The sequence below is a fragment of the Manihot esculenta genome, chromosome 5 (assembly GCF_001659605.2).
Source record: "Manihot esculenta cultivar AM560-2 chromosome 5, M.esculenta_v8, whole genome shotgun sequence".
Taxonomy (NCBI): domain Eukaryota; kingdom Viridiplantae; phylum Streptophyta; class Magnoliopsida; order Malpighiales; family Euphorbiaceae; genus Manihot; species Manihot esculenta.
In genome coordinates, this window is record NC_035165.2 from 6874276 (window position 1) to 6897467 (window position 23192).

The following is a 23192-nucleotide window of genomic DNA, read 5'->3' on the forward strand; positions in this document are numbered from 1 at the left end:
AATTGAATTCATAAATAAAATTTGAATCGAATTTATCACGGTATTATTTTTTAAATTAAATTTATTTTAAATTTAATTATAATTATAAAATTTCGTCAGTATTTAAAAATATTTGATTCATTGTTATCTTTATACATAGGAAGGCTATTGTCAGTTGCCATAAAGTATAATGCTGAAGAAAGGTGGGCAAAACTTCCAAAGCATAAATAACTCAAAAGGAAAAGAAGAAAGAAAAAAGAGAAAATAATCATAACAAAATAGAAAGAACAAGGGATGACATATTTTGCTTTTGTTGGACAAAGAGTTGGTCCTGAGCGTCATTCTCGAGAAGAAAACCAAACCCTTGATCTTGCAGCTAGTTTTTTCTTTTATTGCTTTTCTGGTTTCTTCAAAGATGATCTAGACATGGAAAAGAAAACCAAACCCCGGACCCTTTTGCCCAATGAAAACTAGGCTCAAGTTTTCATGGGCCTGGGCTAAGTTGTTCTCTTTCCTCTATTGTTCTGGCTCATCTTTGTATATTAGGTGTTTGATAATTTAACACATTGAGCCTGTATTGCTGAGCTCAAAGTTTAAACCATGGAGTAAGTCTACATTAAAAACCTTTGGTTGTTGAGTCCAATTGCCCCAGGCTTAATATAGGAAGCTTCCTCAAGCTCAAAAAAAAACTTCCAGGCAGGATTGACTTCACCAAATTTTATGGTCTTTTTATATAGAAATGAATGGATTTATATCATGGATTGAATCTTGATAGACTAAAGCTCTCTCATTCTTTCAATGGCTCCACCAGCATCTTCAATCCAATTCATTGATACTGCGCTTTCTTGTACCAGTCCTCATGCATTATCCTACCCAGACCCTAAACAAAAATGGCTCATCAGAAAACACCTTCTTTCACTAATCCAGGACTATCCAAGTTTCACCCCTTCCACCGATACATTCACCCACAACAACGGCACCGCCGTCAACCTTCTAAACGTCACCGGAGAACTCCGCGTCTCCAGGTATACCCCTCATGTACCTCTCACCATTTGGCTCCATGAAAAATACCCTTACATGCCTCCTTTAGTCTTTGTTTTGGCAAATTCGATGACCCCAATTCATCGAGACCACCCTTTTGTTGACCTATCTGGTTCCACCTCTTCTCCTTATCTCCAAACTTGGATATTCCCTCGATGCAACCTCATCGACCTTGTTCGTAACCTTGTCAGGATTTTCAGTCGCGACCATCCTTTCATTTATGGCTCTGCTGTCGCAAGCTTCACTCACCCTTCCCTTGTCTCAAAGATGGAGGCTCTTGACCGTCTTTCGGGTATGCTTCACTATGATATGACGGCCTTTCTGGTAAAAAATGAAGAAGAATTGGAGGACTTGTCTAAGTTGCAGGAGGAACTGATCAAGAGAGAGACTATAACTAGAAACATGATCAGTAGTCTTGAGCAGGAGAAGTCCAGCCTTAAGGACAAAGTGACGAGGCTGGTGGATGAAGCAGATGTGGTAATGAACTGGTTGAGAGTTAATGGTGCGAACTCGGCTGCTGTTGGAGAAGATGAAGCGGAGGCGTTTGAAGCTGCAGATGAAGAATCAAAACTGAAGATTGAATGCTTTAGCGCAGATTGGGCCATAGAGGATTTGATATATGCATTGGACAAGGCAGTTGAGGAAGGAGCAGTGCCTTTTGATGCATATATTAAGCAAGTGAGAGTGCTGGCGAGAGAGCAGTTCTCATATAGAGCTATGCTCCTGACACGTTCAATCCAAAACGACTGCTCATCAATGGTGGCTATTGGCCAATACAACACTTGAAAATTGATTATGATCATCAAGAGATTGGGAACACATTTAAAAAAAAAAAAAAAAAAATTCTGATCAAGTCTCAACTTTGTTTCCTGAGGTCAGCAGGGTAGTAAGATATGTAAAAAACCAAACCAAAAAATTAAATAGGAATAATTATTGCTTGATAAGGTTGTTTAATTTGTGGCTTGTTGAATACTGTCCAGTCTTGATCTAAAATAATTTACGCAAATATAATATGGATATAATAGTAATAATTTTATTATGATTATTATTATTTAAAACTCAAAAATTCAAATAATCATTTTAATAATAATAAAAAACATCATTTTTAACCAACACAAAATACTCAAAAGTTAAAATAAATAAAATATCATTAGAAAAAATAAATCACACAGTAAGACTAACATATAATTATTTTAGATAACTTACGAGCAATCATATTAATTTATTGTCGAATTCAAAATAAGATCCAATTAGTATCTTAATGAAATAGAAATATGCAACCATTCATAAATTGACTAAATTCAGATTCGATATTTTTTAAAAAGAAAAAAGTACAGGTAACTACTTTAGAATTTATTTTAAAATTAATTCTTTGCATATTAAATTGTTTTAACTGAGAGAAGACTTCTCTCAAAGTAACAACCTCTGTTGCTGAACGAGAAGCTTAAAAACCGTCTAGGATATTTGACAAGAAACGAGCCTTTCTTCTACCTGAGCTTTCTCTCCTCTCTTCTCTTCCCTTTCTCTCTTAATCTGCGTGAAGATTACTTTGAAATAGTCTCATTTATATAGAAATTTATAAAGTAATGCAAAATGTGTTTTTTATGATAATTTTATTTTTAATTTACTTTAATTCCCATATTATTTATTTTACTATTAACTGCGTAGATTCACGGTGACGATGTTTACTTATTTTATCTAATTTCTTTACAATAATACCCCTTGAAACTCTAATTTTCTCCCATATAAATTGCGTCCTCGGCGGTAAATTCACTTTAAAACACGAAGACATTTTTTCCGAAGGCGGTAAGGATCCTCTGCTTCTGAAAACCAAATGTGATTGCGCGATTCTTAACGTACGCCCTTCTCATGGTCTTTCGAGATCCCATTCCTCTGAATGTCGATTTATTCAAAAAACCCATTTCGTGATTTTCTTCTCATGAATAAATGCGTTGTCTGTCAGGTTCCTAACGTTTCCTTTCCCTGACTCTGCTGCATTTGGGAGGTAGAGCTGAGCCATAACGATTTTTGGCAATCTCTCAATTATGAAGATTTCTTATTGGAGTTTGGTTTTTTCGCTTCTTCTCTGCCTTTTCGCATCCGGGTCTCTCTCAATTGACAATTTTCATCAGGCGTAAGTGATGTCAAAACTGTTTTAAAGCTTTTTACCTTCTTTTTTTTTTTCGGTTCATTTTATGGATTTGAATCTGTTCGAATAGATTTGTAGGTTAGTTTTAGAATTAACATGAAGCCGGTTGCTGAAGTTTTCGTGCTTTATTGTTCTGTAAAGTTATGTATATTTTTTTAGTGTATGCTTTTAATCATAATACACCATATGGCATTGGTGGTTACGGATGCCAATTCATCTTGATTTGCAAAGTTAGTGTCTTTTTTTAGTGTATGAACAGTGAAGTGGAGCCAATCCAAGCGTAATCACTTATTTTGTTTATATGGGAAGCAGTTTTTAAGTTAAAAAGATTGTGCCAGATAAACTTTGAGGATTCAAAGTCTAGAAAAGTAAGCGTAAAGATAAAATAGACTATTTGTGGGCAAAAGTTTTGCAAAATTAGGAACTATTTTTAGGCCTGGGCTCTTTTGAACTCTGGAAGTTTATATGTTGGTGAATCGGAGTGTAAAGATTTTGTTATCAGGTATCGCCAATGGAAAGCATGACTGCAAATATATTCACAAATGCTTCACCTTGTAACTCTTGCAGGGTGGGATTCTTCTTATTCTAGCGTATAAATTTTAAACTTGCTTACTTTGAGATACTTGATTGTTCATATTTTCTCTAATGATTCCCATTAGGCATATAATTGTGATAGTTACATGGTCATTGTAATTGTTTTTCATCACATAGTGTAGATTTCTGAAGAAGTTAAAGATGTATTTTATCTCATTTAATGCTTGTCTTCCTTTCTGCATATACAGGTTTCCTATTATTGAACCTGATCCTGGTCATACGAAGCTTCGTCTTTCAAGTGATGGCTTGGAGGCCATTAGACGAATAATGACACCAATTGCAGCAGTTGCTGTATGCATGAGATGCATTTTCTTAAGTTTCTAATATTGCAACTTATATCTCACCTAATTTGATTTAATTATCTATGAAGTTCAAGCTCATTATAAATAGCAAGAGAAAATCCTAAGAGCATTTTTGTTTTCCACTGGCTTGGTTGGTCATATGAATATTGTTTGTTAATGATGAAGTTACATGATATATCTCGACGGAATAATAGTCCTGTAGCTGTTTGATTCTTTCATACCCATCCACATATTTAGTTGATGAATTTGATGAATTTTATCAATATCATAATTTTATCGCACTCATGGGCTTAGTCTAGAGCAAGTGCATTAAGTTGAAACTTGGGAAGTTCAATCCCCATTCCCCTTATAAAAAAAAAAAATCATAATTTTGTCAATAGGTGAAATGGTAATATGCATCATAAGAAAACTGAATCTGGTTCCTGAAAGAAACAAAGTGCACTATGGAAAATTTTCTTTACCAATACCAACCATAGAGAAGGGGAAAAAGCTTGTGGAAATCAGTTGTGATGAGCTAGGATTGGTCATTTTTATATTTTCAGCCAACCAATCTTCTAGTAAAACTCATGAGATTGGATTACTCCTGTGGACAGTGATATTCTGAGATCTGGAAATGTTGATGTCAAGAAATCTATGCTTCAGGAGGTTCCAAGCCCACCAGATTTCAGACTCTTCATCTCTAACCTTCTTTTTAATTTTCTTTTTTTTTAAATTAAGCAACGATGCTTAACCAATTTCTTGATGCCTTGTGCACAACAGGTTTGCATAAGTTGTCCGTATGTCATGTCTAGAATTGGTCAATGTTTGTAGTTAACATGTTTAACTACAATTTTATTTTTATGCTCATAGACAATATCTATGATCTATATGACCACGTGAAGAGCAGTTCAATTTTATTTTACCCTTTTTGACTGTTGGATTGATGGTTTCATAATCAGGTAATTGGTCCGTACCGCTCTGGAAAATCATTTTTGCTTAATCAGCTTCTTTCCCTTTCTTGTTATGAAGGTATATTCTTCATTATAGTTGGGTTATCTGTAATACACACACTTCATTGTTGAAGAACTTCGGGTTCAATTTTCCCTCTTCAGGTTTTGGGGTTGGACATATGCGTGACACAAAGACAAAAGGTAATCCAATTATCCAAATTTGAGTTGGATGGAAGTGCTATCCTTTGCTTGCAATCATCAGCAGTGTTTCTTTCAGGGATTTGGGTTTGGGGTACTCCAGTAGAATTGGATGTCAATGGAGTTAACACTTCTGTGTTTTACCTTGATACGGAGGGATTTGAAAGTATTGGAAAGTCAAATGTATATGATGACCGGTAAGTCCTCAGTCATGTAATCTTTACATGCCTTTGAAATCACAGATTTATGTAGATTTCTTATGTTTGCTTCTGCAGGATATTTGCTCTGGCAACTGTTTTGAGTTCTGTGCTTATTTATAATCTGCCTGAGACGGTTAGTTATTTATCTCTACTTTCAGATTTCAATATGTATTTGCTGGATCTGAAGGTGGTGTTCTGCAAAAGTCTAACTTGGTAGATGTAGAAAGATAATATTTATTATATTTCACAATAGAAATTACAACCTATTTATACATGAGAGACAGTATCTAAACAATAAGGAAATTCAAGCCTATGGTTATACAATCCCTAAGATTAAGTAACTGACCCATCTATCAATATTTACTTTCTATATTAACATATTTACTTCCTATAACCTATAACACTCCCCCTCAAGTTGGAACATATATGTTAATCATGCCCAACTTGTTACATATATAATAAACTCGAGTCTCATTCAGAGCTTTAGTGAAGATATCTCCTAGTTGTTCTCCAGTTCGGATATGTCCTTATGATATTATCTTTTGTTGGACCTTTTCACGAATAAAATGACAATCAATCATTTTCACGAACAAAATGACAATTAATCTTGATGTGTTTAGTCCTCTCATGAAATACTGGATTGGAGGCAATATGGATAGCTGCTTGATTATCACACAACTTAGCAGGCACCGAATTTGTGAACCCAACTTCTTCCAATAGTTGATGTATCCACAAGACTTCACAAACGGCTTATGCCATGGCTCGATATTTAGATTCAGCGCTAGAACGGGAGACCACATTTTGCTTCTTACTTTTCCATGAGACTAGGTTACCTCCCACAAAAACACAATATCCAGTAGTTGACCTCCTATCAACCTTCGAACCTGCCCAATTAGCATCAGAAAAGCATTTAATATTTGAGTGCCTATAATTACCATAGAATAGGCCTCGCCCTGGGGCCTCTTTTAAGGTAACAAAAAATCTGTTCCAGAGCATCCCACTGGGCAACAGCAGGGGAGGACATAAATTGACTTACCACACTCACTAAATATGCAATATCAGGACAAATTACTGTCAAATAATTCAGCTTGCCAACTAATCTCCTATACCTTTCAGGATCTGCAAATGACTCACTGTCTTTTGTGGTAAGTTGAAGGTTAGGAGTCATTGGGGCACTACAAGGTTTAGCACCAAATTTTCCTGTTTCTGCCAACAAATCAAGAACATATTTTCTTTGAGATAAGAAGGTGCCTTTCTTACACCGCATAACTTCGATTCCTAAGAAATATTTCAAGGAGCCCAAATCCTTTGTATGAAACTATTTTTTAAGAAATTTTTTTAGGGATGTGATGCCAGTAATGTCACTTCCTGTGATAACGATATCATCCACATATACTACAAGCAGAATTACTCCACTATCAGAATTTCTATAAAACACTCGGTGATCACACTTACTCATCTTCAATTCAAACTGTTGGACTACCTCATTAAACCTGCCAAACCATGTCCGAGGACTCTGTTTCAAGCCATAAAAGGATTTTTGAAGTCTACAAACCTTACCTGACTCCTCCTGAGCAACAAAACCAGGTGGTTGCTCAATATAAACCTCCTCCTGAAGATCACCATGAAGAAAAGCATTTTTAATATCCAGTTGATGCAAAGGCCAATCATGTGTAGCTGCCAAGGAAATAAACAATCGAACAGATGCGAGCTTGGCAATTGGGGAGAATGTATCAGAATAGTCAACTCCATAAGTTTGTGCATAACTTTTGGCTACTAAACGGGCCTTGAGGCGAGCAACAGATCCATCAGGGTTTACTTTCACTGCAAACACCCATTTGCACTCAATAACCCGCTTTCCTGGGGGCAAGGACAACAACTCCCAAGTACCATTAGTGTCAAGGGCCATCATTTCCTCTTCCATTGCAGCACGGCAACCAGGATGAGACAAAATCTCAATAACAGTTTTGGGAACTGAAATAGAATTTAAAGCAGTGGCAAAACAATGAGAAGAAGAGAATAATTGATCATAAGAGGCACAAGATGAAAAATGATAAGTGCAAATACGTTTACCTTTGCGAAGAGCAATGGGCAAATTCAAATTAGACAGCAAAGGATCAGTGGGAGCAGGATCTATCTACGAAAAAGCGGGTAGCGGAGCGGAGTAGAGTCCTCTAAGCGTCTGGAATACACATGAAAGATGGGAGGGCGACCTGGCACATGGGTGTTATAAACAAATGATGGCGGAAAAAACAGAGTGGACTCAAAGAATGTTACATCCGCAGACACAAGATACCGATTTAGATCAGGAGAAAAACAATGATACCCTTTCTGACGTTGAGAGTAGCCAAGGAAGACACATTTGAGTGATTTGGGATCCAATTTAGTAACCTGTGGACGAACATCACGAACAAAACAAGTACAACCAAAGATACGTGGCTCAATAGGAAACAAAGATTTAGTGGAAAACAAAATATTATAAAGGATATCACCATGAAGGATGGAGGAAGGCATGCGATTGATCAAAAAACAAGCAGTGGATACAGCATCAGCCCAAAAAATTTAGGTACTTTCATTTGGAATAAGAGAGCTCTGGCTACTTCAAGAAAATGTCGATTTTTTCTTTCGGCAACTCCATTTTGTAAAGGAGTGTCAACACAAGAGGACTGATGAAGAATCCCTTTTTGTAACAAATAAGATTGAAATTCCCCAGAGAGATACTCTTTAGCATTATCACTTTGCAATATACGGATGGAAGTATTGAATTGGGTTTGGATTTCAGCATAAAATGCACAAAAGATATAAAATAATTCTGAACGACTCTTCATTAAAAATAACCAAGTAGTATGGAAGAAATCATCAACAAAAATAACAAAGTACTTAAAGCCAAACTTAGACACAACAGGACAAGGACCCCAAACATCTGAATGTACTAACTCAAAGGGGGACGAAACTCGTTTATTGACTCGAGACAGTGTAGGTAAAAGATGATGTTTGGCAAACTGACAAGACTCACAATCTAAAATAGACAAAGAATGAAACTGTGGATATAACTTCTTTCAAAGCTGAGAGAGAAGGATGCCCCAAACGACAATGAACATCAAAAGGTGTTAAACGCGTGGAACATGCAAAAGATCGAGGAGATCAAGGTAGTTGCTGATCCAAGACGTAAAGACCCTCTGACTCACGTTCTCTACCAATAATCTGCTTCGTCGAAAGATCCTGAAAAACACAGTGATTAGGAAAGAATGAGACACAACAATTCAATGCACGAGTGAGTTTACTAACAGAAAGCAAATTAAAAAACTTAGGGAGACATGACACAGAGGATACAGAAAGAGAACGGGTTAAGTTGACATGACTAGAACCCATAACAGAAGATTTAGTGCCATCAGCAAGAGTAACATAAGAAGACGATGCATGAGACTCAAGATTGGATAAAAGGGTAGAATTACATGATATATGATCAGTAGCACCAGAATCAATAACCCATTTAAAGGATGAAGACACAAGACGTGCTGTAGAGTTACCTGACTCGGCAATTGCAGTGATAGAAGAGGAATTAGAGGATTTTAGAGATGTCTGGTATTAGGTGAATTGTGCATACTCATCTGCAGATATCAAAATTCCCTAATCTGAGGAGGCCTCAACTGCCATATGCGCCATGCGCTGATTCTTATTCTGTAGTTTCTGACATGTCTTCTTAGTATGTCCAGGTTCGCGGCAGCAATAGCAAATGATTCCTCCTGAGTAGAACCTGTTTCCCCAGAACGCTGAGATCCTTTACCACTATTAAAACCTTCCCTTTGTCCGCCTCTGTTATTCTATCTACCACTGTTATTGCGGCTAACAAGGGCACTAGTGGGGTGTGAAGGGATTGGAAACTCTGTATGCAACACCCTAGTGAATACATCATGTAACGATGATATTTCAGAGTAAGAAAGAATATGAGATTTAGCTGTCTCAAACTCTGGAGGGAGACCTGCAAGAAAGCTCATAACAGCCATTTGCTCTCGTTGAGCTTATTGAGTTTTCACATCTGTACTAAAAGGCATCAATACATTAAGTTCTTCGCAAACTCTTTTAAAATCCATAAAATTCTATCATTTTTCTCAGCTCGGTAAAACGCTTTACACACATCATAAATACGGAAAATATTCCCTTTGCCATAATATAGAAATTCCAAATATTCCATTAATTCTTTAACAAATTCAGAGCAATTAATAAGACTAATCATCTCACTGTGAATAGAATTTCGGATTTGCAGAAACAAACTAGCATCATCCCTCATCCAATCTCTACGAGTTTCATCAGTTGGAGGATCCTTGGTAAAATGATCATCTATTTCAATACTTCGTAAATAAATACGGATAGTCTTACTCCAATAAAAAAAATTAGATCAATTTAATTTGTGTTCCGTGATTTTAGTCATCATAAGAATCACATCAGTTACTCTGGTTTTAACTTCAGTCATAAGACAACCAACCCAAAATAATCAAAATAAGCACATAATCAAAAGTAAGTGCCCGAATATGAACAGTACCAAAAACACCTTCATCCAACACCCGAACGGCAAACTAACCTCGGATTTGACAAGGAGACGGTGAGATCCAAACGTTACCCTTTATGGGTAACTCAAATGAACATAACCCTAAGTCTCCAAAAAAATTTTAAATCTCTATGGGTGAGAATCTGATACAATGTAGAAAGATAATATTTGTTATATTTCACAATAGAGATTACAACCTATTTATACATGAGAGACGATATCTAAACAGGAAGGAAAATCAAGCCTATGATTATACAATTTCTAAGATTAAGTAACTGACTCATCTATCAATATTTACTTTCTATATTAACATATTTACTTCCTATAACCTATAACAGTAGAGATACAATTTTGCTAAACTAGAGCTTTCTATGCCCTTTAGTGCTGCATACTGGTGGACTTTATGATTAACTACCATCGTAGTTGAAGAGAATGGCCATCTGGATAAAATATATCTCTAGAATTTAAAGAAGTTATGATTCTTTGAAGGCCTTATTGCCAAAAATCTGAACTTTGAGTTCTCCTTTAGCATTTTTAATCAATTAATTATGTGAATTTTCAGTTTTCTTTCAACTGTAGCCTCTGACCACAATTTGGTCATTTGAACACCTTAGAGCTGAGACTAAAGGGGAAAAAAGGGCAGAGTTAGAGCAAAAAAACGACAGTCAGCAAGCATACATTTGACCCAGCGCAAATCCATAATGTGGGTGGTCTTGTGCATTTGAAATACCATTATTTTGTGACGATCTCTTCTCTTTGTATTAGGTTCCAATTATAGTTTTAACTAATTGTACAATGACTGGAATCATCTTCTTCTTCAGTTAAAAAGCATTTCGTACACCATACAAATATCCACTTTATTTTTGTTTTATTTTATTTTTTTTATCTATTATTATTATCATTATTTTTTGTGCATCCTATTTCTAAAGCTGATGTTGAAATTGAATGGTGTTAACTTGCACCTTAAATAATTGTGTGGGAAAATACTCAAATCTTAAATTGCGAGTAAATCGTCAAACATACTAAGAAAAATTGTTTGCATCTGAGAATGCCAACTTCTTCTACTTCTTCTTTTTTTTTGTTTATTATTTTTTTCCTTTTGAGAATTAGACTAGGTATATAAAGAAAAACAAGACACCATACCATGTTTTGTAGGTGGTGTAACTTTCATGTCTGAAATATTTACTATTTGCTTTCTTAATGTGAGCTTATAGTTTGGGCATTAGGTCATGGGCCATTTTTCATTAGCTTGCCTCATCTTGGTTGATTCTTCTGGCAATATTTAAATGTTTGTGCCATTGTGCATGTAGATTCGAGAAGCTGATATTTCTCGCCTGTCATTTGCAGTGGAGCTTGCTGAAGAATTTTATGGAAGGTTTGCACTTATTCCACATTGAGCTTCATATATGTTTATTATATTAATAAACTGTGTAAACTGTAAAACCGATTTGTGGTTTTATGTTTTGACACCTTAGTCATGTTACTAACATAACTGTTCTATGGATTGGCCGACAACTATATGGAAAATAGAGTGAAGGTAATTTATAAGTCATTTCAAAGATATTCCTCTTTTATGTTTCTTTGAATTGGATATTTGAAGCTGATGGGTACTTCAATGCCTGAGCCTTTTTATAGGGCCAAGATTTTGCTTTTGAGCCTGCAAAACTACTTTGGCTTATCCAGCGTGATTTTCTAGGTAAGTTCATCAATACCATCTTGGGATATTATTTCTTGAATTCTGCTTGCTTCTATCAGTGACAGTTATCTAGGTTTCATATACTGGTCTTCTGTAACATTCAGTGGGGTGGTTGCACCAAGTATTCTTCAAATCTACCGTAGTGCTGTTCTCTCTCAGATTTTATTATATGTTTTTAATTTCTGGATAAATTTTTCTTATGACTGTTCACCTTTTCCAACTCCCAATAAATGCTCCAGAGTAGATGATCTTAGGTTTCTAATTTGATGGAGATACTTTAGGTGGTTGCATTTTTCATCATGGTGTGTTTTGGTGTCATGTATACTTGAAAGGAAACTGATGGGTTTTGGGTTACACAGAAGGGAAATCAGTGCAAGAAATGGTGCATGAAGCCCTTCAGCATGTCCCTAACAATGATGGTTAGTGTTTTTCTCCCCTTCCAAGCCATAACAGTGTAGAAACATGAAGTGTTATTAAACATAAAGTGTTATTCTTAGTGTAATGATTGTGTTTTCAAACAGAGGTTTGATGGTGGCTGCATTTTCTGAATGCAGGGGACAAAAATATTGATCAGGTTTTTTATCTATATGATTTGGAGTCCAATACTATAGGATTCATTGGAATTTTATAATTCCAGGAGTGTTCACTCTTTTTGCAACTTTTTATCAGGTTAACCAGATTCGAGAATCACTTGCTATTATGGGTGGTAACAGCACAGCTTTTAGCTTGCCGCAGGTAAGGGCTTACTATGTATTTTGCTGCATTATGTGATAGTCTTTCAGTCCTTCCACTTCCCCTGTTGCTCGCCATTTCTAATTTGCTGGTCAATACCAAGATAGGTCCAGGCATGCTATATATTTAAATTACCCATTTTCATTGTGGCACATCACAGTAGGAGATTTTGAATTGTGTTGGATGCAAGTCTTGTCAAGCTTATGCCATTTTAATAGGGTATCAACAGTCACTGAACTTAGGAGGTTATTTCACTTTCATCTCTAAACTTCATCATATTACATGAAATCACTCAACTTTAATTCTATTTTTACAAAAAGAAAAAATCCATCTTGCCTGCAGGTTTACTGGTTAAAAACATAAAATTACTTTTTTGTCCTCCTCTCGAAAGAAAATTTTGCTCCATTTCCCTTTTATCTCTCATTTTAATTATTCAATTAAAATATAATAATAATTTTAAATTCATTTCGTTTTTAATAAAATTACTATTTACTAATGCAATTACCAATTATAACACTGTACAAACTCCCTTCCATCACCATCCAGCTCTACTCATCTAGGGCGTTGTTTTCTGGCTGGCAATGGCCTGTAATGACGCTGATATAGAAAAGAAAGAGAAAGATGAAAGGGAGGAAGGAAAATGTTTCTGGCCATGTCAAGCTTTCTGTCTCGCTACTTCTTTTATTGTTATTAATATTACTACTAGTATTACTATTACTGCTTAGTGTTTACTTTAGATTTGAATTAGTTTAAGTTATAAACAAATAAGAGAAACAAAGAAGGTGGGAGAGAGGGGAGGAGTGGGTTGTAATTAGAAAACCGGTTATAGGAGGTAAAAGGGATTGTTTTTACTATTAAAACGAAGTTGGATTTTATTGTAACAAATTGAGGTTGAATAACGGAAATCAAACAACTCCCTCAGTTTATTGACGGAGTTCAATTTATCCTATTTTGATATGTCTTGGAAAGCAGAGTACTGCATCTGCTGTCCTTTCTCCATATTTTTCTTTGTTTTAAAATATGTTGCACTAGGTTATAGCCCTAATTTTTCTAACATGCAATATAATAATAAAATATGAGAAATTGAGTAAGAGAAGGAAAGAGTTCCACACATCTATGTTTTAATAGGGAAACATTTTGGAGGCTCCAATTCTTGAGAGGAAAACGCAGCACCACGCAAGCAAAAAAGTAAACCGACTCACCTCACAAACATTTGATGCATGGCAGATTGCGTAATTTCTGACATGCTATAAAATGTAGAAAAAGGGGATTATTGGAGTATTACTACTGAAAGTACAGCATGTTGTAGATCTTCTTACAACTGCATGTTTTTGTCACTTCCCCTTCCAACTGTCCTTCAAGGTGTTCCTAATTTATTGCAGGCAGATGCATGGAACTATGCTTCTTTCAAGTTAAATTTAGTTAGAGCCTGTAGTAATTATTTTGTTTGAAAATTTTTTCTTACCACTGAAACTCTTGATGCATGGTAGATTGCCTTACGTCCACAAAGGCAATGTGCAGAGTTTTGAATTCAATTTAAAAAGGTCATGCACTTTTAAACTTGTTTTGCAATATATTATGCAATAATAGAAATGCAAAATATTACAGACGCTAAGTTATCTGATTGGTTGGTTCATATATCAGAAATCTTTTAATTAGTAGTTACCGTAGATTTTTGAAATAACTTGGATGTAATATTTTTGGTACCACATGATTAGATTGGCCTTCTTCCATGGTCATCAACAGAGAAAGCAATGTAGTATGTAGATTGAGGATATTCTTTTCATATTTTGTGGCCCCATACTTTTCACTATCAAATGGTGCAATCCATTGCATGATAGAGGATTCCTTGGCTCAAACCCTGGTAGTGCCAATATTATTTATCAAAAAAGAAAAATAAAAAAGAAAAGGAAAAGAAATGAGATGGAGAGATGAATAGAGAGGAGAAAGATATGAGAAATATGTCTTGTTCATATATTAATATTTGTTATGCATATTCAAATGCTTTAATTACCTTTCATAATATAGCTGCACTGTGAATTTGGTCAGCCTCATCTCCAGCGAACAAAACTTTGCGACATGAAAGATGATCAACTTGACCCAGTATATGTTAAAAGAAGGCAGCAATTGAAGGAGCTTGTTGCTAGCATTATTCGCCCAAAGATTGTGCAGGGAAAACTTCTAAATGGACAAGATTTTGTAGCCTTCCTGGAGCAGGTAGCTTTGTTTATACCAACCTTCTTTGTCATATCAGGTGGAATATACATAAAAGTTAGAAGTAAGGTTGGTGATATGAATTTGAGTTTACTTCATATCAACTTCTAGTTCTTTTCACATGTTAGCATTAAAATGGTAAATCTACTGCTTTTATTTTATTGAAGAAAGGCGACTTCATGACTCTTTCATGTTGGGGGGAATTGTTATTGTGTGGATAGCAATTTTTGTCTCATTATGGTCTCTTTTGTTAGTGCAGTGATAGAGGTTAAACATACTACTTCCATGAGGGGTTAAAAAATGGAAGGTTAAATAATGGAATATCCATGGATTGCTTAAATATCTGAACTTCAACTAAATGTGACATCTGCCTCCCATGCTCTTAGCAGTGTCCATCCATGCGACATGTGCTTAATGGTTGCAAGTGGATGATGTCCTTGACACAATGGAATCAAGCACCAAGCATATTGGAACACCCTTTCCTTCATAGCAGAGACTACCTTGTTTCCCCATAAAGTTTATTGTGTTAAGGAATGGATGAGGACAAAAATAGTATATGTGAAGTTAGGTTTAGTTAATGCTGGTCATATATATTCCCTAAGCTTTCGTCTTAAAAATTTCAGATACTTGAAGCCTTGAATAAAGGGGAGATTCCATCAACAGGATCTCTGGTGGAGGTTTTCAACAAGGGTATTCTTGAGCGCTGTTTGAAGCGATATAGTGAAACAATGTTAAACTTAACTTTACCTCTCACAGCGCAATCACTGCGAGATGCCCATGAAAGGTCTAGAGGAGATGCAATGAAATCTTTTGATGAACAGCACTTTGGGCGTAACCATGCCAAGAGATCTTTCATGCAACTGGAAGAGGAAATAGACAAGGTATGATACAATGATTCTTTTCTCGTTAAAGGAGATCAGTAATCTATAGAGTTGGAACTGGCATGCAGCAAAGTAAAATTACATGTTCTGCAAAAGATATTGTTGATTGGCTTGAAGATTGATGAGTGACGTTTTGAATTTCATGACCTCATTGAAAAATTTAAGACAAACTTTGCAAATATTAAAGAGAGGGAGAGAGAGAGGGAGCAGCAGCTCTGCAGTCTTTGTCTTTGATGCGCTTTTCATTTTGCTATGTCACACCCCAGTCTATACGGCACTTCGCATGAAATATGTATGACACATATTCATGCACTCAGACTGTTAGACGCGACATATTCATGCATAGTTAATAGAGCATTTTTTTATCTCAAAATGAAGAGCATGTATATAAATAAAAATGGATATAAGTCCAATTAAGCTCTTTGCTTTTACTCAAAGGCCAAATAATCTCAATTCAAAATTTTGGACCAATTAAGCCTATGTATTGTTACTCAAGGGTCAAATAAGCCTTCATCTAATATGATATTATTTTTTTAATAATATAATATTATTTTTTAATAATAAAAATATTTTTTATATGATAAAACTTTATTTTTGTAATTTTAAAAATTACTTATTACATCTATATATTTTTTAAAATTTTTATGATAGTTAAAATACTAAATTTTTGATGTTTTGAATTGGGTTTATTTGGCCCTTGTGTAAAAGTTGGACTTATTTCCAAATAAAAATAGTTATTTTGTTATATTTTAGATAATGTATTTAGTTGTATTTGATCGTTAATTTAGACTATAATTATTACTATATAACTCTAGTGTTTTTATTCTAGTTTATTTTGTATTACATAACGTGTCTAAGTATCTGTATCTAAACTTAGATTCACATTCCCATATCTTCTATTTATATGTTGACAAGTCAGGATATGCCCCATTTCTGACACCATCCGAGTCCAAGTAACATGGGCCTTTGTACATGTCAAGTAGTACTATAGTACATCACGACCTGATTATTAATCTCATCCTAACAGTTCTTAGCTGAAACATTCACATAAACCAAAGATATCATTTTAGGCCGTTTAATCCACTTGAACCATGAGTAGATGGGAAATTTCTTGTGAAAATAAATTTAGATGTATCATGGTATCTGCTAGTAATTGACTGTCTCATCATGTAAGGTTCACTGCTGCTAGGTCTGGCTTTGGCAATGTGGCATGTGCAATATGCCACGTGTAACATGCATATTTAGAGTTTGAAATTTGACATGCTATCTATTTATATTATTTTCAAGCATCTTTACTAGGATTAGAAAATTTAAATTATAGGACTATAGATTCTGCAATGTATTGTGATCCTGTGCAGATATTTACTGTGGAAATTCTATCCAGGCTTATAAGAATGTCATACTGGCGAATGATTATCAATCAGCAAAACTCTGCGAAGCATTGTATGTTAGATGTGAGGACGAAATGGACCAGCTGCAAGTTCTCAGACTTCCTTCCATGGCAAAGTTCAATGCTGGCCTTCTCCAATGCAATCAAAGTTTTGAGCAGGAGTGTGTTGGACCCTCAAAAGAAAAATATGAGCAACGCATGATGAAGGTTATGCATACTGTCATTCATTTTGCTATTCTCTAAATTATTCAGTTTCTTCTTTTCCAGGTTTTCTTTCTATTCCAAATTTATTTTAGTTGTTAAACTTTAAGTAAATTTGATGCTCAAGTTGGATCATATTTTGAAAGGAAAATGTTTCCTTATTACTTCCTTATTGTTCCAGTGTTTATAAAATGGAGAAAACTGGCACCATTTACAATTCTAAGTTTATCTTGGTACCTGATACTCATTTCATCGTGAAATGTATTGTTGAACCAATACAATTGGAGTTTTATGATTTTACTTCCTTGTTTACTGGCTTACTCATTTGATGAGCTAAATTCGGAAATTATGAATTGTAGATGCTGGGGAAGTCAAAATCTCAATTTATAAAAGATTACAACCAAAGACTCTTCAATTGGTTGGTGACTTTCTCCCTTGTCATGGTGGTAGTGGGCCGGTTTATTATAAAGTTCATTTTGATCGAAATGGGAGCATGGATACTTTTTATCTTCTTGGAGACATACACAAGGATGTTTTGGTCTGCAGAGTCTCTCTATTACAATCCAGTTTGGCATTTTACAGTAGCAACTTGGGAAACACTTGTTTACAGCCCCATCCTTGATCTGGACAGGTAATACAGCTCTCCTCTTTTGTACCTAAAAGAAAGAGGCCTGTTATATCTGCAATTGAAAATTTATCCTTTTATTTTCTTCAGTGTGATAGTCAGGACTCAACATTTTTCCCCTTTTTTTTCCAAAAAAAAAAAAAAATGATAAATTTCCTTTTGCCATACAGATGGGCAGTACCAATCGGCTTTGTATTGTTAATATTGGTAATTTATTGGCGTTGTTATTGCAAAAGGAAACATGGTCATTGGCTGTTACCTCTGCACAGCAATTCTAAAGGCGGTCCTAGTAGACCAAGATCAGACTGACTTGGTCGGTGAGCTTTCCATTCTTTTTTTTTCATATATAAAGCCCGCCAGTCTGTTTTTGTTTCATCCGCAGAAACACTTGCAACCAAAGTGGAGGGAAGAGGTGAAGCATGTGATGATTTGCCTGGCACCGCTAGTATCATCTGTAACCCTAGCATTCCTGAATGTTTATATAGTGTAATCTATAAAGATGTTGATTAATACATCAGCTGTGCTTGGAAAATTAGCATTTCAATTGTACAGCCATTACATGATTAATGACTTCTGTTCAAAAGAAGAGCTCTCTGCTTTGTTCACTTCTGGGTTGAATGTACAAGAGCTTAGGGCTCTCTCTCTCTCTCTCTCTCTCTAACTGCTGAATCTGGAATGAGTATATTTTGTTTCTTTTCAGAGGTTTTGGTTTTGGGTATAATTTTTTTGATATCTATGCCTTTTCATTCTACCTTGGGCAACGATTCGTCTCTCTCAATGATGCATTAAATTTGCTACATAGTAAAGCAAAAATCACAGGCCTTCTAATCTTTTTATTTAAACCTAAACCTAATAAGCCTATTACACTAAAAAATCTAGACGTTTGCGCCATCCTCAATTATATTCACTTTTTCAATTTTTGTATAAAATAATCAAATTTTTGATATCAGTTACAATTAATGATCTCTAAATTAATTTTAATTAAAAATAAATTTATCTATTTTCATAGGTTTATAGATCATTTGTTGCTATCGATATCGAGAAATTCAAACTAATTTGATTACCATTTTAAAAAATAAAAATAAGTTAATAAGTTCAACGTGAGCAAGCATACGATAATCGCCATGCAAGACATTTTGTTCTGTTTTTGAACTTAAAAATGAGAAGTTACATAAGTTTATTTGAGTATTTTCTAAAATTTTATTATGTGTTTGGTTCAATATTAAATAAAGTTTCACTGAAGCCACATTGAAGAAAAATGAGATAAAGTGTTAACTATTAATTAAAGAGTTTAATCATGCGATATATATGCCGATAGATAAACTCCTGTTTAGTTAAAATTGATTTAAAGAAATAAATATAATTCCAATTAATTTTAAAGGTTCTGTTATTTTATATAAAAATTAAATAAATAGATATAATTGAGAATTTACGTAAAAGTTTGGATTTAAATTTTTTTGGTGCAATAGGCATTTAAAATATGAAGATAATCTTCATGAAGATTATGAAGGGATTATGCCATTATTTATGCTTCAATCATTAGGTTTACAGGTTGACTGCGCCTCTCCCAGCAAGCGATCAGGTGATACATGCTTCACTGTCATCTATGGTTGCTTGGGCTTCGTTCATACAGGTTGACTGGGATTACATAATCTTTCTATCTCAGAAAACAGAGATCTTTAATCTTGTTTTACCTCTGATAATTCTTAATAAACTAGCCTCTTAGATGAGCAACATGTGTAATTCATATTTGAAAGGAGTCTCGAGTTTGTTTTGCATTGACGGCACAGTCTTTGATCATATCAAGCGAGATGTTAGAATCCTATGATTGCATCACTGGGCCATTGCTGGAGGCAAACTAGGATGTGATAGCGGTAGAATCCTATAATAACCTCATAATATATACCTGGAGGCAGGTTCACTGAGCTCCTCAGCAGCCAGCGCCAATAGCAAGGTGGTCAGTAAAACCTTTTCTAGCTTCCACAGTCAGCTCATGTCGGTAGCAGCAGCAGGACTTATCTAAAGGCAAGCAATGAACAGCCTCTACCAGCTTGGAACCCATATTTGAGCTTGCAGGTTGCATCTCATGGGCGCAGCCTGGTGTAGATTTGGTTCTTGATAACAGAAAAGGAATCGTTAAATGGAGAGAAGAATTGATGGATTTCTCATTGATAGAAGAGGCTTTATATACAAAGAAGAAAAAGAAAAAGAAAAGAGACTGAGCTATTCTAACCAATAGAAAAAGAGACTGAGCTATTCTAACCAATAGGATAAATACATTTGGATTACAAGTTAACTACCCTTTCTCTTTTCTTCTGTAACACCCCCCCGCAAGCTGGAGAGTGAATGTCTATCACTCCGAGCTTGGATAATAAGATCTGGAAGGGAATTATACCAAGCGCTTTGGTATGCAGATCAGCAAGTTGGTCAGAAGATTGGACGGGCAAAAGCTTGATAATACCTTGTTGAATTTTGTCCCTAACAACATGGCAATCCATCTCTATATGTTTTGTGCGCTCATGGAATGTTGGATTAGCTGCTATGTGAAGAGCGGATTGATTGTCACAGTAAATTACTGCTGGTTGGCAAAGAGTAGTGACATGTAGATCCTGTAACAGATAAAGAATCCATTGAAGTTCACAAGTGGTAGCAGCAAGTGCCCTATACTCTGCCTCAGAAGAAGAACGAGAAACAACACTTTGTTTCTTAGATTTCCAGCTAATTAGAGACTTTCCAAGAAATACATTATAACCAGTGATAGATCTTCTAGTATCCTCACATCCTCCCCAATCTGAATCACTAAAAGCTGTAAGTTTGAGAGCAGAAGCAGAAGGAAAGAATAATCCCTGTCCAGGAGAAGCTTTAATATATCTCAATACCCTTCGAAGAGCCTATTGATGATCAGTGGTTGGGGATGAAATGAACTAACTTAACTGATGGGTAGCATAGCATAAATCTAGTCTGGTGGTAGTTAGATAGATCAGTTTGCCAACAAGTTTTCGATAAGAGGAAGTATCTGGCAATGGATCACCTTTGTCTTTTGATAATTTCAAAGCTGGATCCATAGGACTCTTAGCAGGTTTGCTTGCAAGAAATCCAGTTTCTGAAAGAAGTTCTAGTGCATATTTTCTTTGACAGAGGGATATGCCAGCCTTAGTCCTAGCAACTTCTAGTCCCAGGAAGAATTTAAGAGTGCCCAAGTCTTTAATCTTGAAAGTAGAATCTAAAAAAACTTTCATCGAGTTAATTTCAACTAAATCATTTCCAGCAAGAATTAGGTCATCAACATAGACCAGAATGGCTGTAAATGATTCTGAATTTCTTTTAACAAACAAAGAGTAATCAGCTTTGGATTGGCAATAACCACAAGTAGTAAGGGCTTGAGACAATTTGAAGAACCACTGCCTGCTAGCCTGTTTAAGTCCATATAAAGATTTTTGTAACTTACAGACTTTATTTGGACTATCAGCTTTAAAACCAGGTGGAAGAACCATATAAACCTCTTCATTTAAATCTCCATGTAAAAAGGCATTGTTGACATCTAATTGCTGTAAATGCCATTGATGAATAGAAGCCAAAGCCAATAAGATCCTTACTGTGGTCATTTTAGCTACGGGACTAAAAGTGTCAAAATAGTCTATGCCCTCAGTTTGTGTATAGCCTTTAGCTACTAATCTAGCCTTGTATCTTTCAATGCTGCCATCTGCCTTTTGTTTAATTTTGTACACCCATTTACAGCCAATGGGACTCTTATCTATAGGCAAATCTACCAACAACCATGTCTGATTTTGCTGCAAGGCAAAAATCTCAGCAGCCATAGCTTTTCTCCACTCCTCAGATTTAACAGCTTCTGTATAATTTTTGGGTTCAGTAGTACTAGAAATGCTTAGAGTAAAGTGCAAGTGTGATGGTGACAAAGAATCATATGAAATGACAGAAGATAAAGGATAAAGGACACTAGGAGATTGAGACATATTGAAGTTGGAAGATGTTGAATTGCAATGATAATCTTGTAAATAAGCAGGTGATTTCTTTATCCTTTGAGAGACTCTTGTGAGAGGAATTGAAGACTCACTATGAGGCTCAGGATCTAACTGAGACTCAATAGTAGAAGAAGACTCAGTGGCAGAAGGAGACTCAGGAATATCAACAAAACTAGGCAATTGAACAGAATCGAAATAGTCAAGATCAGAATGCTCATGGTGGATAATAACCTTATTGCTGCATAAGTCTGAGTATGGAAATACATGTTCTTGAAAAGTAACATTTATGGATAAGAATATCTGTCTGGTCTTCAAATCCATCACAATAAAACCTTTAGTGCCATCCTTATAACCAAGAAACACACATTTCTTGGCTCTTGGATCAAATTTGGTCCTCCCTGATACAAGAGTAGATGCATAACACATAGAGCCAAAGACTTTCAGTTGCAAGTAATCTAGAGGTTTCAAAAGTAAAGCCTCAAAAGGTGAATTATCTTGTAAGATGGGAGTTGGAATTCTGTTGATAAGAAAAGCTGAATGAAGAACAGAATAGGACCAAAAAGATTTAGGGAGATGGGATTGAAACAAAAGAGCTCTTGCCACATTAAGGATGTGTTGGTGCTTTCTTTCCACTATTGCGTTCTGTTGAGGGGTCTCTACACATGTTGTTTGATGTATAATTCCCTTACTGTGATAGAATTCAGGCATGTTAAATTCAGGACCATTATCACTTCTTATCTTTTTCAAACTTGTTTCAAACTGAACCTCCACTATTTGAATGAAATTCTGTAATAATTTTCTTGCTTCGAACTTATTCTGCATCAAATATATCCATGTATATCTACTGTAGTCATCCACCAAAGTAAGGAAATACTTATCTCCATTTATTGAAACAGTAGAAACTGGGCCCCAAATGTCCACATGTACAATGTCAAAAGGTTTAGTAGTTTGGGATTGGCTAACAGGAAAAGGTATTCTCTTTTGTTTAGCTAAATGACATATATCACAAGAATCTGATATATGATCCACAAGTATAGATGGACATTTGGAATGCAAAACTTTGAGTCTAGAAGTAGATGGATGACCAAATCTATAATGCCAAACACTAAAGGAGTGAGAACCAATGCTGCTGGCAGCTTGAGAAACCTGATTAATATTCTTTTGATGCAACACATATAGGCCTTCCTCGACCTTAGCTGTACCAATCATCCTCCAGGGCTTCATTGCCTGAATGAGACAATAATTGTTGCCAAACACCAAGCAGCATTTAAGAGCAGCAGTAAGTTTAGTGACTGAGATTAGATTGAAAGTAAAGGAAGGAATATAAAGGACATTTGTGAGGCAGAGATCATCATTAAGGCTAATTGTGCCTGAAAAATGTGATATTAGCTGCTCACCATTTGGTAACTTGACATGAATAGGGTGAATTCTTTTGTAAGAAGAGAAAAGAGACAGAGAAAAATAAATATGATTTGTTGCCCCTGTGTCTAAGAGCAAAAAATGAGACTTGGAAAAACATGACAGTGAGA

General features: G+C 35.4%; 2 protein-coding genes across 3 annotated transcripts; both read left to right on the forward strand.

Moving 5' to 3' along the window:
* The first annotated feature begins 776 nt into the window (after window positions 1–776).
* Window positions 777–1806, forward strand: LOC122723677 (protein ELC-like). The gene has a single exon (XM_043956773.1). It carries the CDS (start codon window positions 778–780, stop codon window positions 1804–1806), a length of 1029 nt encoding a protein of 342 aa, XP_043812708.1. The 5' UTR covers window position 777.
* A 983-nt stretch (window positions 1807–2789) lies between these two features.
* LOC110616144 (guanylate-binding protein 4) lies at window positions 2790–18379 on the forward strand. 2 transcript variants are annotated; one of them, XM_021758477.2, is made up of 18 exons: window positions 2790–2876; window positions 2984–3154; window positions 3952–4054; window positions 5004–5073; window positions 5157–5195; window positions 5272–5389; window positions 5468–5525; window positions 11252–11316; window positions 11472–11478; window positions 11577–11637; window positions 11997–12056; window positions 12192–12211; window positions 12307–12372; window positions 14419–14586; window positions 15207–15464; window positions 16849–17061; window positions 17415–17686; window positions 17851–18379. In XM_021758477.2, exons 2-18 carry the CDS (start codon window positions 3066–3068, stop codon window positions 17987–17989), a joined length of 1806 nt encoding a protein of 601 aa, XP_021614169.1. In that variant the 5' UTR covers window positions 2790–2876; window positions 2984–3065; the 3' UTR covers window positions 17990–18379. The 2 variants fall into 2 exon arrangements, with proteins under 2 accessions (XP_021614169.1, XP_021614171.1); XM_021758479.2 differs by having other exon boundaries at window positions 2808–2826.
* Window positions 18380–23192: the final 4813 nt, after the last annotated feature.

What these genes read in the sequence shown, in the direction of transcription:
- LOC122723677 (XM_043956773.1), top strand. Translation starts at nt 778, where the DNA reads ATGGCTCCACCAGCATCTTCAATCCAATTCATTGATACTGCGCTTTCT.
- LOC110616144 (XM_021758477.2), top strand. Translation starts at nt 3,066, where the DNA reads ATGAAGATTTCTTATTGGAGTTTGGTTTTTTCGCTTCTTCTCTGCCTT. An exon ending in CACCAATTGCAGCAGTTGCT is followed by an intron (nt 4,055 to 5,003) that starts GTATGCATGAGA and finishes TTTCATAATCAG; the next exon opens with GTAATTGGTCCGTACCGCTC. An exon ending in CAGCTTTTAGCTTGCCGCAG is followed by an intron (nt 12,373 to 14,418) that starts GTAAGGGCTTAC and finishes GAATTTGGTCAG; the next exon opens with CCTCATCTCCAGCGAACAAA.